The following is an 18,357-nucleotide window of genomic DNA, read 5'->3' as shown; positions in this document are numbered from 1 at the left end:
AGGTTCTAGAACATGTTCAGGTTAACGAGGAGGAGGTGATGGATGTTTTAGTGGCCTTTAAGGTGTACATATGCCCAGGGCCTGATCAGATATATCCCAGGTAGCTATGAGAGGCTGGGTTTGTTTTATCTGGATCAGAGGAGTGTGAGGAGTTATCTGATTTGAGGTGCACAATATTATCAGAGGCATAGGCAGAGGAGATCAAAAGAAACCTTTTCCCCCATGACAGACGTGCCGAAGACCACAGGGGATGCGTTTATGATGAGTAGTAAGTACTTTAGAGGGGATCCGAGGACGACGTATTTTTCACCCAGAGGATTGTGGAAATCTCGAACGTGCTGCCTGAGAGAGCAGGGGAGGCAGAGAGTCTCACAGCATTGAAGAAGCAGCTGGACAAGCATTGAAAATGGTCAGGCACAATAGGCAATGGACCAAGGGCAGGGAAATGGGATGGGTGTAGTTTGGTGTTTGTAGGTCAGCATGGACATAGTGGGCCGAAGGGCCTGTTTCCACACTGCATGACTCTAACATTGAAGGGAAAGACACTGAGTTTAACTCCGAGGCAATAGTTATTGCTCTGGGAGGGAAACCATGTGAAAGAGTGACTGTTTTCTTTTTGTTGAGAGGATGGTTTGAGATTGGGATGTTGCAGAAGGTAAACAGCTGTGATGGAAATACCACCCGATCACAGAAACCAGGCAGCGCTGGTGTTCATCCTACCTGCTTCACTGTCATCACACTCTACTTCACCCCACACCCCCTCCGTATATCTTTCTGTCCCTTTCTCCCTTCCTGTATTCCCTGGAATGCATTGAGACCTTTGGTCTTAACGATGCTGGATGGGGGCAGGTTCCATGTGCGTGCCTTCTCAGGGGAATGCTGTTCCTGCTCAAGTCTCGACTCCCATTTGTTAGTGTCCACCCTTCTGTGAGATAGTGGCTGAGGCTGGGGACCTTTCATGCTGTGAGCCATGTCCTGTACACCTTTGCATATTAGCTGCTCTGATATTCCATGCTTGCCCAAGGGCGTGTGGACAAGTGCACTTCCAGCTCTGGAAATGGGTGTGAATCCTGAGGGCTGTGGATGAATGTAGTACACTAGCTCATATAACACATACCACAGTGAGTTACATATCTGTTGAGTCACATATCATCAAATTTATTAACAACACTTGACTATGTTTACAAGATTTGAAAACCAGCCCCCTCATACCTATTGTCTGGAACCAGTACGTACATGAAATAGAAACAGCTGACCTACTCAGCACACTGTACTGACCCCATTCTGACAGGACAGTGCCTGAAAACCAGGGAGCTACCTTGGATAACAGAACATTACAGCTTGTAATGTTAGTGCCTGATCTGGGATCTGTACCCACCCAGCAAAACCCCATCCATCTCGTGCTGAAAGAATCAGCCTGTCAAAGGAGAGCAGGTTTTGGATTTCCGGGAGTGACGCATCCTGATGTCAGTCTGTGATGACCTGGATCTCGTGTGAAGATGATTCCTCAGTGTTCTGGATTTCACCCCCTTCTCCAACAGGATATACAGCCACGTTCTCTCATTGTGTTCCTTTGCCATTGTAAACAAGCTTCCTTGTCAGGTCATCCATCAGGATCAAGGATGCCTTGCTTTCCCTGAGCACCACTGACTAGTCCAGTGTTGGATCCAGCCCACACATGGTGTCTCCAGGGGGGTGGGGGGGTGGGGGAGTCAGAGCAGGGGAGGGGGTGGGGGGAGGTGTGGGTTGGATGCTCGCTGTACCTGCTGCTGGCCCAGTTGGAGACATTCTGTGGATGCTCCTTCTACAGTTTGGTCCTGATTGGGCAGGAGCTTCCCATCACCCCCACCATTGGAAGGTTACATTTCTTCAGGGAGGCTTTGAGCAGACCCTTAAAACTCACCTCTGCCCCACCTTGTGACTGTTCACCATGACCAAGCTTGAAGGAGATAGAGATAGAGAGAGAGAGAGAGAGTGTGATCTCCGAGGGTGGTGATTAGATTAGATTCCCTACGATGTGAAAACAGGTCCTTCAGTCCAACAAGTCCACACCGACCCTCCGAAGAGCAACCCACCCAAACTCATTTGCTCACCCTATAATTATCCCTTACAACTGCACCTAACAGTACAGGCAATTTAGCATGGCCAATCCACCTGACCTGTACATCTTTGGGCTGTGGGAGGAAACCGGAGCACCCGGAGGAAACCCACACAAACATGGGAAGAATGTGCAAACTCCACACAGACAGTCACTCGAGGCAGGAGTCGAACCCAGATCCCTGGTGCTGTGAGGCAGCAGTGCTAACCACTGAGCCACCGTGCCACCCCAGCAGTGTCAGGACCATCTGGTCGACCCTAATGTAGCTCATTGATCAGAACCAGTGAGTTGATGTTGGCCTGAGAGAGGACACTTATCTCCTCTCTGCTCCCATTTTCCTGTTTACTCACTGGGATCTTGTCCTTGCAGTAAGGAACTTCTTCATGACCTCTGAAGATGGTGGTTTCTCCTTGGGCAGCAATGTGTACTGACCCCCCCCCCCCAAGGACAAGCATTGCTTGCCACCCTGTTCTTGTGATTCCTTATTCACTCACCCACTCACTCCCTTGGAAGGTCATGTTTTGAAGAAGCTTCTTTTGTGGATCTGAAAGAGGTCCACCATCTCAGGAATTCTCCAAACCTTGAAATACACATGCATAAGGTGTATTATGAGATGGAGTCATTCCAATGTGAAAACAGATAGGAAGGCTTCTCTTCCTCCCATTTTCCTTGGCATTCCCATGAGAGCTAGCTGCTGGGAAATGGAACGCTGCATTGGGATAATTTCACTTGGAGCATCTTTTGGGATGTGGGTGTCACTGGCTGGCCCAGTATTTATTACCCATCTTCAACTCTCCATGAGAAGGTGGGGGTGAGCTGCAGTCCACCTACTGTAGGTAGACCCACAGTGATATGAGGGAGGAAATTCCAGGATTTCGACCTAGCGACAGTGAAGGAATATATTTCCAAATCAGAACAGTGAGTGACTTGGAGGTGAACTTGCTGGCGATGGTGTTGCCATGTATCTGCTGCCCTTGTCCTTCTTGATGGTACTTGTCATGGACTTGGAAGGTGTTCTCAGAGGAACCTTCTGTACGTAGATCTGACTTCCCTGCATGCCGAGTGTCCGTTGTGGCAAATCTTTAGACCAACACTCTGCATGGTTACTTTATTCATAGAGGAGGTCAGGAGACGACATGAGAGTCAGCAGTTTGGACTGAGGCCCAGGGAATGGGCCAGCAATGATGCATGGAGTTTCTGTCCAGCTGTTTGTCCATGAGAGGCAGTGCATGCTTATTGATGTCTTTGAAGTTTCGTTAACGTGCCTTTGGGTTCCTTTGGTCAGTTAGTTCAGAAACCGACGGTGTTGCAATCCAACATGCTCCTGATTCTTTCACTCTGTCCACTTCTGGGGAGCTGGGAATGTGGAAGTGTCTGTCCTTTTCCCACTGAAGTGGTGGGAAGAGTGAATTTCCCAAGCCGAGCTGAATAGTTTTCTGTCTGGTGTGGGCACTCAGGGCTACGCAATTCAGGCAGTTGGAGTTCAGCTTCCGATCATCAAACAGTCAAGAGAGAAGGGTGGGCTGTTTAGCTTGAGGAGCCGAATTAAGTCCCCCCCTGCCTCGTTTGAACAGACGCAAGCAGCAATCTGGATTTGTGCATCTGCACTTCCCAGTTGTTGCATTAGCTTCACTATCTGGTCAGCTTGCCAGTTTTCCACCACTATCGCAGACAGAGTGATCGACCAAAAGTCATTGTTCTCTGAGCAAACTCCGAGCACCGAGTTACACCTGGGGGGAGATTGTTTTCAGCCCCTGGTTCCGAAGCCATTCACTGGCTGTTTTCCTTTAGATGCCATTCCCGTAATGATTCCCGTGCACAAAAATGTCAGAGGCAACCGCAGCCAGAACTGCATTCCTTCCAAATTGTCTGGTTGCTGGAAGAATCTGCTGTTATGTGCGCTCCTTTTTATCCTGCTCTGCAACAGCATGACAAGTGAGGAATTGAGACAATTAACATTGAACATAATGGCCCCATTCCATGCTCAGAAGCAAAGGGGCAGCACTTGTGACCAACAAAAAACAGAAATTGCTGGAAAAGCTCAGCTGGTCTGGCAGCATCTATGGCATGAAAGCAGAGTTAACATTTTGGGTCCAGTGAACCTTCCTCAGAACTGATGGTAACGAGGAAGAAGTTGGTATTTCTGCAGAAGATAGGGTCAGGGGAAGGGGGTAAGGAGTAAATGACAGGTGGGGATAGAGCCCAAAGAGCGAGAGGAGAGAAGTTGGACAGATAAAGGAGTGGATAAAAATCATCCAAGGAAGGTGAATAGCTACGAATGGTGGCTACAATGAGTTGTGGGTAATAGCTGACCACGTGATCACAAGGCCTGGTGTGTGGGGTTTGAGTTCAAGGACATGGGAGAAGTTGTTTCAAGCTCTAAAATAGTTGAACTCGATATTGTGTCCAGAAGGTTGTAGAGTTCCCAAACAGAAACCGAGATGCTGTTCTTTCAGCTTGCGCTAAGATGTTTGTGACTAACCTTGATGGAAACAAGCCACATTGAATTCACGATCCCTGAATTTCCCTGATAACCTTTTGGAACTGGTGTCAGGTCAAGGGAATCTCAGGCTTGTAGCTGAGCAATGTAAACAGCCAATCGGATTAGAGTAACCTCACAGACAGCACACCTAGAAGTCAAAAGCAATGGTTCTGAAATAGTTTGAAACAGTTTCATTTGACTGAAATAATTTGTTGGTAAGTACAGAGGGGGGTTACAGTAGAAAAACTTGAAAAATGTTTTGAGTTGTTTGATGGGAAAGTTTGACATTGCTCAAGGTTAACATCACTCTCTCCAGCCAGTGAGACTGCTCAGAAACATGTACCTTCTTGTTAAAAAAACTCAGTCACACCTCATTTGATAAGTTCTTTAGTATCATACTGTTGGTTTCCCTCTCACCCTGTATTTGTTTAACTCCATCTGCTCTTTGATCATCATTGTGTCTCTCCCTGTTTGTTTGTCTCTCTCTCACACTCTCTCTCTCTCTCTCTCTCTCTCTCTCGCCGTCTCACTCTCTGTTTCTTTATACGTGGAATTAACCACAGGTCACAGATGCCTCCTGGACTGAAAAGCAGCTGTCTCAAACATTTCCAGTGATCCACCATTGCTTGGTATTGACACAGCTGCACGTGGCCAGGAGGATGGAGGCTCTGCATGAACAGATCTGGCCTGTCCTCTTTCTTCCCTGTGCTTTCACATTGAGTCAGCTCCTGGTTGGGTTCCATCCTCAGAATACACTCCTCCGTTCGGACGTCTCTCCCTCACCTTTCACCGCTATCCAAATCCAGGTGTGACCATGTTGGCATTTTCTCCTCGTCACATCACACTGGGACTTGAATTTCTGTGGGAGCCGAGAAGCTCAACAGATCGGCAGACGACGGTCTCTCAGACTGGAGGCTGGGATAGATGCCAGCAGTCTGAATTGGGGTCTGTATGAGCGGCGATCCACTCAGCAGATTGTTAGTTTGTTTGTGCTGTACCCTGTGACAGTTCTGGGAACAGGACATTATGATGAGAGCGGTGACCCACACACTTGGTCAGATAGGGCCTGTCTGTGACAGACGGAAGCCATCCACGTGCCCAGCCTGCGTGTGAACAGCCCTGAGGCTACAGTGCAAACAACGGTGGTGCCTCTCATCAGATCCCAGTCAGCACTCAGCACAGAAAAGACTGCTTCTTCATGGAGAACGATGTCAACGATAGATGGACATGAGGGATGGATGTGGGCAGATGTCATGAGGAATGGTGACAGAGAACCCTGGAGAAGGGACTTCTGTTAGCTCCAAGAACAGCCCCATCTCAGCATCTGTGTTCGACACTTAGACCCAGCAGAGGCTGTTGTAGTTGGCTGCTTTGTGTGGGCACAGGGAAGGAGAAATCCCCAGCTCCCCCCCGATTTCCCTTTCAACCTTTAACATTTTCCTTGTGTTTCTGGGAAGAGACTTTGACTGGCAAGGTCACTGTTCAATACCCGTCTCTAATTGCCCCTTGAGAAGGTGGGGGTAAGCTACCTCCTTGAGCCGCTGCAGTCCATGTGCTGTGGGTTGACCCACAATGCCCTTAGAGAGGGAATTCCAGGATGGTGACCCACGGGACAGTGAAGGAACGGCGATGTATTTCCAAGTCAGGATGGTGAGTGGCTCGGTGGGGAATTTCCAGGGGGTGATGGGGCATGTGCCCAGTCATTGTTGGGTGGCCTTACGTCAGTGCCCCGCTCACGAGTCAAGCTTGACATCGGCTCTGAAATCACATGTGGTCACTTGAAAAGCAGCATCCTTCCTGTCTCTGAGAGGAAGCTGTCCCCTGAATATATGGGCGCCTAGTGGAAAAGGAATCTCCGGCCGTCGGATATCTCACGGAAGTGGAGAAATGTCGAAGATGGGAGCAGGAGTAGGCCATTTGGCCCTTCCAGCCTGCTCTGCTGGTCAATAAGATCACTCAATCCCACCTCAATCCCTTGATCCCTTTCAGCCTCAAGAACTCCATGTTCCTCGTCCTTAAAAAGGTGCATTGTTTTGCCCTCACCCACCTCTCTGTGGTTGTGAATTGCACAGCCTCAGTGCTGTCCTTGGATGGAGACATTTCCCTCCATCTCAGTCTGAAATGGTTTCCCCCTTGTCCTTGGCTCCTACTTCTGGACTCCCTTCACTTTTGGGATCACCCCTCCTGTCCAGTCCTGTTCGGAGTGTGCTGGAAACACTGGGCCAGTGACCTGTCTCTGACCCTTGTGAAGCCTGGGAATGACTGGGAGAGTGTGCTTGAGGCAAGAGCGACAATCAATCTCCCCTGATGCAGGAGTGTGTCCCCCTTTGGTGTGCCTGCACAGCCGGGTGCAGTCCCTGCAGTGGGAAGCCCGCTCCCACAATGAGGAGCCCGGTGCTGAGTTTAACCTCGGGCTAACAAGCTGGGATTTTCACAGCGACCCCAGCCAGTTCGGGAATCGAACCCGTGAGGTTGGTGTATCCCAAAGTAACCACCCGGTCAGCTGGCTGAACCGAACACCATGTCATGGGCCAGACCTGTGGTGTCCCAGTGTACTGAGAGAGCACTCAGTCTGCGCTGGAAACTGCTGTGGGGGGGAATGTTTGTGCAAACGTGTTCCTGAGAAGTGCTTGGAATGTTCAGAATGACATTTGAGCTGGCTGCTGGAACGTTTCAAGGTATTCCTCACAGCACTGCACACGGTTTCTCAGGGTCAGAGGTCACAGTGTTGAGATGCATTTTTCTGAGCATTAATCATGGAGAAAATGGGCTTTTTCTCTCCATCCCCCACTTCTCCCAAAAACGTTGCACTCATGTAATCTCTTGGAGACTTGCCAGCGAGCATCTGTTTTCCATTGTACAAGGACTCTGGGCTGGTTCAGGCTCCCAGACACTTTTCCTTCATAGATTCGCAGCGATGATGAACTGGCAAATAGTTCAGTTCGAACCGCAGTCAAATCCTGCTATTCTGCAGGGAGGGTTATGTTCCTGCAAAGCTTGACAAACAGTGAATATATACTTTAAGACGGTTGTCAAGTGAAAAGGTTTGACGCTGCCTAAACACTGACTAAAAAAATAGGTGGGATCCCAACTGGTAGCTGATGGTTTAATATGACAGGAAACATTTAATATCATCAATGGCAGGATGCTAGGAAGTGAAGAGGAACAGAGGAATGTTATGGGGAGCTTGGTCACAGATCCCTGAAGGTGACAGCCTTAGGGATCCCTGTGTGCAGTTCTGGTTCCCACACTCTAGGAAGGATGGGATTGGACTGAAGGGGATGCACAGGGGATTCACCAGGATGTTAGAGTTGACATTTTGAGAACCGAATTCTGAGGAAGGGTCACTGGACTTGAAACTGATTTCTCTTCACAGATGCTGCCAGTCCTTCTGAGCTTTTCCAGCACTTTCTGTTTTTGTTTGTGATTTGCATGGGTTGGAGCCATTTAGCTGTAAAGAGAGGCTGGATAAGCTAAGGCTGTTTTCTTCAGAGCAGAGAAGGTTGACTTGATAGAGATGTAAAAGGAGCTGAAAATGTGTTGCTGGAAAAGCGCAGCAGGTCAGGCAGCATCCAAGGAGCAGGAGAATCGACGTATCGGGCATAAGCCCTTCTCCAGGAATGAGGAGGGGTGCGAAGCAGGCTAAGATAAAAGGTAGGGAGGAGGGACTTGGGAGAGGGGCGTTGGAAATGCAATAGGTGGAAGGAGGTTAAGGTGAGGGTGATAGGCCGGAGAGGGGGTGGGGGCGGAGAGGTCAGGAAGAAGATTGCAGGTTAGGAAGGCGGTGCTGAGTTCGAGGGTTGGGACTGAGACAAGGTGGAGGGAGGGGAAATGAGGAAACTGGAGAAATCTGAGTTCATCCCTTGTGGTTGGAGGGTTCCCAGGCGGAAGATGAGGCGCTCTTCCTCCAGCCGTCGTGTTGCTATGGTCTGACGATGGAGGAGTCCAAGGACCTGCATGTTCTTGGTGGAGTGGGAGGGGGAGTTGAAGTGTTGAGCCGGGGCGGTGGGGTTGGTTGGTGCGGGTGTCCCAGAGGTGTTCTGAGAAACGTTCTGCAAGTAGGCGGCCTGTCTCCCCAATATAGAGGAGGCCACCATCGGGTGCAGCGGATGCAGTAAATGATGTGTGTGGAGGTGCAGGTGAATTTGTGACGGATATGGAAGGATCCCTTGGGGGCTTGGAGGGAGATGAGGGGGGAGGTGTGGGCGCAAGTTTTGCACTTCTTGCGGTTGCAGGGGAAGGTGCCGGGAGTGGAGGTTGGGTTGGTGGGGGGTGTGGACCTGACGAGGGAGTTACAGAGGGAGTGTTCTTTTTGGAATGCTGATAGGGGAGGGGAGGGAAATATGTATTTCCTGGTGGTGGGTTCCGTTTGGAGGTGGCGGAAATGACGACGGATTACACGCTGTATATGGAGGTTGGTGGGGTGGTAGGTGAGGACCAGTGGGGTTCTGTCCTGGTGGCGATTGGAGGGGCGGGGCTCAAGGGTAGAGGAGCGGAAAGTGGAGGAGATGTGGTGGAGAGCATTGTCGATCACGTCTGAGGGGAAATTGTGGTCTTTGAAGAAGGAGGCCATCTGGGTTGTTCGGTATTGGAACTGGTCCTCCTGGGAGCAGATGCAGCGGAGGCGAAGGAATTGGGAATATGGGATTGCGTTTTTACAGGGGGCAGGGTGGGAGAAGGTGTAGTCTAGGTAGCTGTGGGAGTCAGTCGGTTTGTAGTAAATGTCCGTGTTGATTCGGTCACCAGAGATAGAAATGAAGCGATGTAGAAAATTATGAGGGGCATGGACTGTGTGTGTGTGTGTGTGTATGCAGTTCCCATTGAAACACAACTTGCTCTGGTGCAGAGGGGGAAATTAATTGGGGAAATCAAGGAGCTGAACAAATGACTTGTCTCAATATTCAGCCAAGTGTCCAATTCATCAAATATTTAGATAGATCCCCGAGTTGTTTACTTGGGAAAGAATAAAGACAAACAGAGATGTTGAGACTCATCTCGAGTTTGCGTGCAGTGTGTAGAAATTCCCACAGATTGATTTCCACCATTTACAAATTTGAATGTGAACACACTTCCCTCCTTGTTGTGCTAACAACCACAATGTTTCAGATGTTTGCCAGTGAGCTCTGGCTGTGCTTTGTAGCAGAGATCTCTGTGATTGGTGCTCAGGGACTGAGGGATCTCGGAGAGTGGTGTGGGCCAACATTCAGCAGAAAGGCTGGGGGAGGGTGGGGGTGGGGGGTGGTCCAATCTGGATGAATTCTGAGAAAGCCAGAGGCCAGATTAGGTTTTGGATTCTCGCAGCTTTTCCACTGGAGTTTCTCCAAGCCGTGTCCCGAAGAGGTAGGGAAGGCAGATTTGGGCATGTATTGCTGCCCCATGCCCCCTCCCCAGGCGAGCTATTCTCCAGGCTGGGAGGACTGCCCATACCTTTCCTGTGCCTGGTAACCCCCTCCCTGAAGCCTGCATCCTTTGTGAATTTGCAATGCTGATCTTTTCATTTGTTCCTGGGAAGTGTCTGACGCTGGCTGGGGTCAGTGTTTACTGCCCAGGGGGCACTTCCAACACTGGAGTCACCTGTAGGCCAGACCAGGTCAGGCTGGCAGATTTCCTTCATTGCAGGACAGCTGTGAACTAGATGGGTTTAAAGGTTGATTGACAGCAGTTGCCAAGTGGTCAGCTTTTGAAACGCCAGCTTTTTGCATGTCACCCTCTGCTTGGCTCAGAGGTGTGCAATCAGAGCTGCAGAGGGGGCCAACAGCGGCAGTCGATGGCTTTGTTCTGAGTGAGTGTCCTCTAACAGGCTACACGCTGACTGCTGTCCTTGTCCCCACTCTCCGAACTGTCTGCGGCTCCCAGCACTGAGTTAGTGACTGTCTGACTGAGCTTTCACCTGGTCACCGTGTGTGCAGAGTCAAGGGGAAGGAGCTTTGGTCTCGTAACAGCTCCTGAACACGTGGGCAAGCAGTGAGGGCAGACCACGTGCAAGTGTCTGCATCTTTCTGTGTCTGTGTGTGTGTGCCCTCTGACCGTTCCGTTCAGTAAATCCAATTGGTGTTTGCCACTGGGAGTGTAGGCCTTGCCTTAGTGCAGTCTATGTGGTTAGAAACGGTACAGTCCTGCGACGTCCCACTTGTGCTGAAGTGAGATCAATTGGTTTTGATCTTTAGAAGAATACGATGGGTCAAATGGCCTCTTGTTGTGCTGTGCACAGATTCCATACACCGTTTGATGTTCTATATCTGAGTAGCAGCCGTTAAAAATGTTTCCCAGCAGCATGGACTATCTGAGGTTGTTGACTTGCTCACTGAATTGATAAGTTTGTTTGCAGACATTTCACTACCATTCTAGGTAACATCATAGGGCGGCACGGTGGCACAGTGTTCAATTCCCACCTCAGGCGACTGACTGTGTGGAGTTTGTACATTCTCCCCGTGTCTGTGTGGGTTTCCTCCAGGTGCTCCGGTTTCCTCCCACAGTCCAAAGATGTGCAGGTCAGGTGAATTGGCCATGCTAAATTGTCCGTAGTGTTAGCTAAGGGGTAAATGTAGGGGTATGGGTGGGTTGTGCTTCGGCGGGGCGGTGTGGACTTGTTGGGCCGAAGGGCCTGTTTCCACCCTGTAAGTCATCTAATCAGTGTGCCTCTGGTGAAATGTTGGTGTTCTGTCCCACTTGCTATTTATCTGTCTGGGTCTGCTGGGGTTGGTGGGGTCATTTCCCATTACATTATTGGTTCTGTTTCTAATGGTTGGTAAATGGGGTCCAACTCTACATGTTTATTCATGGAGTTCTGGGTTGAGTGCCAGGCTTGGAGGAATTCCCTTGCCTATCTCTGTTTGACTTGTCTGAGGATGCCGATGCTGTCCCAGTCGAATTGGTGTCCTTCATTGTCCATGCAGATAGTCCGGCTGGCCTGTGTTAATGCTCTGGACTTGACTGTGTCTTCAAACTCATCCCGCTGTTTGTCGGGTTGGAGAGTCATGAGGCTGTGGTACTTTCAGTGTTGTTGTGTTGGCCTTCCCTGTCAGTCGTTGCTGGGATTTGTGGCCATTGCTTGAGTAAACAGGAGATTTGGCCTGAAGTGTGGTTGGTTAAGTGTGCTGGAGAGTGTGTCACTGGAGGTGAGAGAATGGAAACTCCTGCTCAGAGGATTGCTCAGGGTTAACGTACCACCATGCACATAATACTGCAGAACAGCACCACTGCAAGGCCAACTTATCACCTTTGACCTGCCAGCGTGCTGTCCCATTACATGGGTCACTCATTGCTTCACAGATACACTCACTCTCTCTCTCCCTCACAGACACACTTGCGCACACACACACACATATACTCACAAATGGACACTCAAATAGACAAGGGGAGTATGGGTGTCAGTGTCTGTCTGTCTGTCTCTCTCACACACACACACACACTCTTCCTCTCTCTTTTTTTCTCTCTCTCTCTCACTCTCTTTCTCTCTCTTTCTTTCTTTCTCTCTCTGTCACACACACACACACACACACACACACTGTCACATGCACATGCCCACCTTCTCTCTTTCCCTCTCTCACTCTCTTTCTGCTGGTGGGAGCACGCTGTATGACCCAGGCCGTGGGATTTGGTGGTGATGTTGCCCCCCTGAGCGGGGGAGTGAGATGGGGACCTCCACTAGGCTCAGCGACCCAGCCTGTCTTGGAAATGACGAGGTTGGAGATTTGATTGGAACGTGAGGGCTATTCCACCTGGTCTGAAAGCTGCCATCTCCGAGAGGACAGGTCGGTGGAGATCGTGCCTTCCAGGGAGAACCGTCTTAGTGTTAGGGGGAATGAATGGCATGTCAGAGAGGCCAGGGCAGTTTCCAGCCTTGAACAGCTGGTTTGTAATCTTTCATCACCAGAATGGAATGAGACTCGGAGTCACTGTGTCTCCCGGGTAGATGTTGTTTGTGTCCTTCAGCAGCCCACAGTTCCTGCTGTTGCTGTGAGTGTTGGAGTATTCAGCTTGTCGGTATAGTGAGCAGCACAGACTCCAGAATGTCTTGGAGCCTGTCTGACTGACCAGCTGTGGAACGTGCTGTGCTCTTGTCCAATACTCCAGTCCAGCTCACCTTGCCATTGTCAATATGGGTGGCACTTGTAAGAGTGGGGGAGAAGGAGAACAGCTGAAGCTTTGATGACTTCAACAGATTTGTTGTCAGCGAGAATCAGATAGACGGTGTGCCCACAGCTGAGGAACAGGGCCCTTTGTTTGACCACTTGATGCTTCGTTCCAATTTCTCCGTGTTTTTCTGATCAAGCACAGCCTTCTGCTCATACACAGATCCCCTGAAATGGATTTAAAGTGTTCATCTCTGCTCCTTCCTTCCTCCTTTCTGGGTCAGACAAAACATCTCACCCAGTTACCGCACATGCCCTGTACTTGAGGAGCGAGCGGGCGGGCTGTTCGGCTCTGAGAGGCATCACGGAATAGTTTTCCCCCCCACCTGAGAGGCTGCCCCTTCCTTCTCCTCCCAATGGAGCAGATCCTTGACTGGGAATGCTGCCTAGGCTCTGCCTAGCAGCCCGCTCCATCTCCCCCCGATAATGGCAAATACCAATCCACCAGCCGCCCCACCTCCCCCCCCCCCCCCCTGCTTTACACAGTCCGAATTGGCTGTTGTGAGAAACGAAGCGCACTCACTTCAATAATTCCAGTCCGAGACAAGATCTGAATCAGTAGTGTCATTTATTTCGCTCTTGCAAGAGGGGTGTGGTGTCTACTGTCCACAAGACACACACACACTGAATTCAACTAGTACACAACATTTATGTAATTTGGCTCCTATTCCCTCCTCCCATTGCTCCTCCCCTGATTATATCTCCCACCTCTCTAAGACCAGCGCCCATTACTCTTGTTCATCTCTTGCCTTATCCGGCCTTGTTTGTGACAAAATGCTTATTTCTGGCCTCACAAGGCAGTTTGACCACATCCCGCTGTGGTCCATTGTTAGGTATATCCTCCTTCACTACTATCTCTTTCCCTCACTTGTTATGACCTTATGACCTCATGACTTCTTGATTGTGGTTTGTCCTTGTTTTTACAGAAGTGGGAAACAGATGCTTATAACTATGTTTTGTACAGGTATATCTAGCTGAACCCCCTCCCCTTACAGCACCTTATCGATTTGTCTGCAACATCAACCATTGTTTGCAGTCACATTTCATTCTTGCATGCACATTTTAGCTAATACAAAAACAATTATGTATTTCCTTCACATAGTTTTCATTCTTGTTAACTCAGCTCTTGGCTGAAACAACTGTACACTGGTGTGAGTTCATTTACCTTGCATAAGTAATTATGATTGCAGAAGTAACACCACTTTACCTCTATCCCACAGCTGTGAAGCGCTGCCAGTTGCCCTGAGGTACGGGAGAGGCAGGCGCTATGCAAGTGCACTTTGCAGAATGTGGCTGACAGGTGCTCAATGTCACCGCTGTGCGATCCCACTCGCTGATGTTTGTTCTTAGCCTCCCCCAGCCAGCAGGGGGGATGGGAAACTGAATGGGGAGCTCTCCCAGCACGACCTGGGAAATGTGTGGCACAGTAATCTCAGCTGATCTGCTCCATTCCCCAAATGGCAGGTGGTTTTCCTCAAAGCTACGAGGACCTTGCAGGGCTGGGCTGGCTGCATGCTGACAGGACAGAACAGGCTTGAGGGGCCACATGACCTCCCCCCTGTTGCTCCTTTGTATGTCTCTGTGGTACTCTGGGTTTCCTTGGACACCTCTCCGTCCCTGTTGTGACTCCACTCAACATGTGAGCAGGCACAGCTCCTTGGGGGGCAGGGATTCTGAAGATCCACAAAGATTCTCCGAGGGGAGTAATCCCTCCTCCTCTCATTACTGAACAGTCGAGTCCTTACCCCACCTCTGACCCCTGGTTCCAGAGACCCTCCACCTTCCCCTGAGCCAGGCGAGGAAGCAGCCTCTCAGCACTGACCCTTCTCAAACCATGGAATAAGTATCCACATTCCAATGGGATGGTCGAGTTAGGGAATCACTGCTCTACAGGACGTGCACCCAACCAAAATGGATGAAACCTGGCACTTAACGTTTCGTTTACTTTGGGAGCCAGTCCAGGTAGGAGGCCCTTCAGCCCACTCTGATTGTGCTGGTCCTTTTTGAGAGCACCACCCCAATATTCCCTCCCACCTCTGCACTCTCTCTCTCTCTGTCTCTCTCTCTCTGTCTCTCTCTCTCTCTGTCTCTCTCTCTCTGTCTCTCTCTCTCTCTCCATCTCTCTCTCTCTCTCTCTTTCTCTCCATCTCTCCGCTTCGCTCCTTGGTCTCGTTGTAACTGAGGGTGCAGGACCCTTGCTTGTGCCTGACCCTGTGTTCCACTTTGAACAACCTAGCACTGTAGGTCAGCTCCTGCCCACAGCCCTGGCATCAGAGGATCCGCAAGGACAGGATTTGTGCCTCTCTGCGTGTTCCTGGAGCTCGATCCTTTTTTTTCTCAGAGCAGCCCAATTGCAATTGGAAATCGATAATTCCCAAATCTGGGAGCAAGCCGTTGTTTGGAAATCTGAGTGTTTTTCTCTCCCTCTGAGCAGTGACTTATTGCCCAGCTGTTGAGAAGATGAAGAAATGTTTGGCGCAACAGGAGGAACATCTGTGTGCAGGCTGAAGGACTCTGGGGGACTGGGAATTGCAAGTAAATAGGATAATGTTGGGCTTGTGTGCACAGATGACATTGATCTCTCATTCCCTTTGAAATGGTTCCAGTCCCATTTTATTCTGCATTTCCCTCCCTCTGCCTCATATTGTTTTCATTTGTTGAGTCACGTTGAGAACTACGTCAAATGTCTTCCCCATGTTCTTTTCAAAATATCGTCAACTCTGCTACAGTGTAGATTGGAAGGTTTGTAATGGACCAAGCCAGACTCCCTCAGAATATTTTCAGAAGGTAGCCCAGACCCTAACGTTTTCTTATTGTAAAGGTAGGTGTGAAGTGGATAGTCCAGGAGTGATACAGCTGGTCAAACCACTCGGCTTTAAGCAAAACAGCATTTATTTACCCACTACAGTTGAATCACAAACAAAAGAATACGGAATTTAGAATAACTTAATTATTGGAAAACTCGTCAGGCTGGATAGTTAACTGAGGAGCTGTTCCAATTCCCGTAACATCCCACAAACACACCCCTTGGCAAAAGGTAAATTCAATCATTGGTTCCTCCAGGCAGGAGAGATTTCAGAGACAGAGGCTGGAACCTGTTTGCACTGTAGCAGCTTCTGACTGCCTGCTCCCAGCACCTTCTCTGGTACGGCTAAACCAAACCAGAAATAACCTCAACTGGGAGAACTAGCCAGCGCTCCAGTCAGCTCTTTGCAGACACATTGACACCTCTGCCTTTACAACCTCTCTTTGTAAAAAAAAATCCCCAGGACAAAATAGCCTTGTTCGACTGACAGCACCATCACAGATTGCAAATGCAGGTCAGCCTGATATCCCTATTGGGAGAAATACTGGAAACTGTGACAGACATTGTGCAAATGTCTGGAAAAAAGCAAAGGCTTTTCGGAAACAGCCCTGAATAGACCTGCAGACACATTGAGTTTGGGTCCTTCTGGATAAAAACTTCATCTCAGTTGAACAGACTTGAAAAGCAAGGTCATTTTTAACCTCCAAACGATTTGAGCTACTGGACCCAAAACCTGGTTTGTCTGAAAACCAGCTGATGTTCAGGTTTCCTGGTAAGGGAATCCAGAGACCTGTCCCAATTCCTGGACACTGAGAAAATACTTGCCAGATTGGACAGAGTCACCGTGCCTCATCGGTGGCTCAGTGGTTAACACTGCTGCCTCAGGGACCCAGGTTCGATTCCACCCTGGGGTGGCTGTGTGGTGTTTGCACACTCTCTCCCCGGGTCTCTCTGTGAATTTCCTCCCGTAGCCCAAAGGTGTGCAGGTTAGATGGATTGACCGTGCTAAACTGCCCATAATATCCAGGGAGGTGTGGGTTAGCCGTGGGAATTGCATGGTTGCCAGAATCGGGTGGAATGCTCTTCAGAGGGTCATTGCAGATTTGTTGGCCTGTGTCCACACTGCAGAAGAGAAATTCATATTTGAGAAGCAAAGAGATATGGTGTATTGGCATTTTCAGGAAGGTTTTGACAAAGTCTGAGGCAGCAAGTGGGTGTGACAAATACTGAGAGGTATGGGGGTTTGAGGTTTGGTGAAGAGGCAGAAAACAGAGTGGACGGTGGGTACATGAGTCGTTCTGCACGTTGGCACACAGTGACCAGAAGGGGTATGCTCAGGGTCAGTGTTCGGACACACCACTTCTCCTCAGCTGTCTGATCGGTTGCTAGAATTCATTTGGCCAACAGTGATTCAGGTCAAAAAAACGAGAGGAATGTAAGGCAGTGGGGCTGCTGTTGGGCAGAGCCAGCATGGATTCAGTGGGCTGAATGGTCTGCCCAGATGTGATACGATTACATGTTTCTACACCTTCCCAAGCTGGGGAAGAAGTGGAGGGGGGTGATGATTTGACCCGTGCTGTGAGAGTGTCTGATCCAATTCAGGAGTCCCCTCTAACACACTCGCTCTGTCTGTCTGTCTGTGACCCCAGGACGAGCAGTTACGAGTGCAAGATGTTCGCATCAAGGGAGTCTTTGGCTCGTCCAGGAAGCGGCTGCCTGTCACAGAGGGTTATGTGCAGGTGCAGCAGGACGGAGAGTGGAAACAGATCTGTGGCGCGGACTGGACGGCCATGAACAGCAGAGTTGTCTGTGGCATGTTTGGATTTCCCGCAGAGAAAGGCTACAACATGAGGATTTACAAGTAAGGACAGAGCGTCCGGATGTGGCTGCTTTCAGAGTGGGAGGTCTGAGAATGGTGCCCTGCTGTAGGCCTGGGAGAGATCACTAGGGGTACAGGGAGAGAGGGGGAGCAGAGGAAGCATGATCCTCATGAATGGGGGAACAGCTTCAGGGGCTGACTCCTGTTTTGATCTTTGCCCTGATCTGAGATGTTATTATTTCACACCTCCTGCAGCAGATGGACTTGAACCTAGTCCTCCTTGCTCAGATATAGGCACACTACCACGGCAGTAACAAGAGCCCTGGGCATGCCTTTGATGTTGAGGTGTGACAGTGATCTGCCAAAGGATGCAGAGTCCACAGTGTCCTTCACGAGCTCGGAGGTAGCTCGCTGATGGTGCTGGAACGGAATGATGTTGTTAGATTAAAGCTGGATGCACTCATATTCTCTCTCTCTCTCTCACACTCACACACACTCTCATACACTAACACAAACTCCCCTCATGCGGATTGATCAGATTACAGCCAACATGGTGGCTCAGTGGTCAGCACTGCTGCCTCTCAGTGTTAAGGACCCGGGTTCGATTCCAGCCTCTGGGAGTGACTGTAAACTCCACACAGACACATTCTCCCCATGGCTGGGTGGATTTTCTCCCCACAGGTGTGCAGGCTCGGGTGGGTTGGCCATAGGAAATGTAGTGTTAAAGGGATGGGGTGGGTCCGGGTGGAATACTCTTCAGAGAGTCAGTATGGACTCAATGGTTTCTTTCCACCGATAGGAATTCTCGAGTGAAGTTTTGTGAGGAATGTTTCAATCCTCTTCACTTCTGAAGCTGAATGATTGGAAGGTGGAATAGTTAGATACCAGGAATTCAGGGCTGTGTGGGTAATCAGAAAGTAAACCCCTAGTCAGAATCCCAATCTGCCTCATGATATTATGTGTGTTCAATGGGATGCCATATTGTGGAAATTTCTCCTTCCCTGAAATGGTTTGGAG

At 49.8% G+C, this 18,357-nt stretch overlaps 1 protein-coding gene across 1 annotated transcript in view; it reads left to right on the top strand.

Annotated features, from left to right (window-relative positions):
* Positions 1-18,357, top strand: part of LOC140459634 (lysyl oxidase homolog 2-like) — a 66,091-nt gene that overhangs the window by 13,661 nt on the left and 34,073 nt on the right. The window contains exon 4 of the mRNA XM_072553941.1: positions 17,171-17,382. Coding sequence (XP_072410042.1) covers positions 17,171-17,382 — 212 coding nt within the window. The remainder of the gene's footprint in view (positions 1-17,170; positions 17,383-18,357) is intronic.

This window comes from Chiloscyllium punctatum, chromosome 35, assembly GCF_047496795.1.
Source record: "Chiloscyllium punctatum isolate Juve2018m chromosome 35, sChiPun1.3, whole genome shotgun sequence".
Classification (NCBI taxonomy): domain Eukaryota; kingdom Metazoa; phylum Chordata; class Chondrichthyes; order Orectolobiformes; family Hemiscylliidae; genus Chiloscyllium; species Chiloscyllium punctatum.
This window is presented reverse-complemented; position numbering and strand designations above follow the sequence as displayed.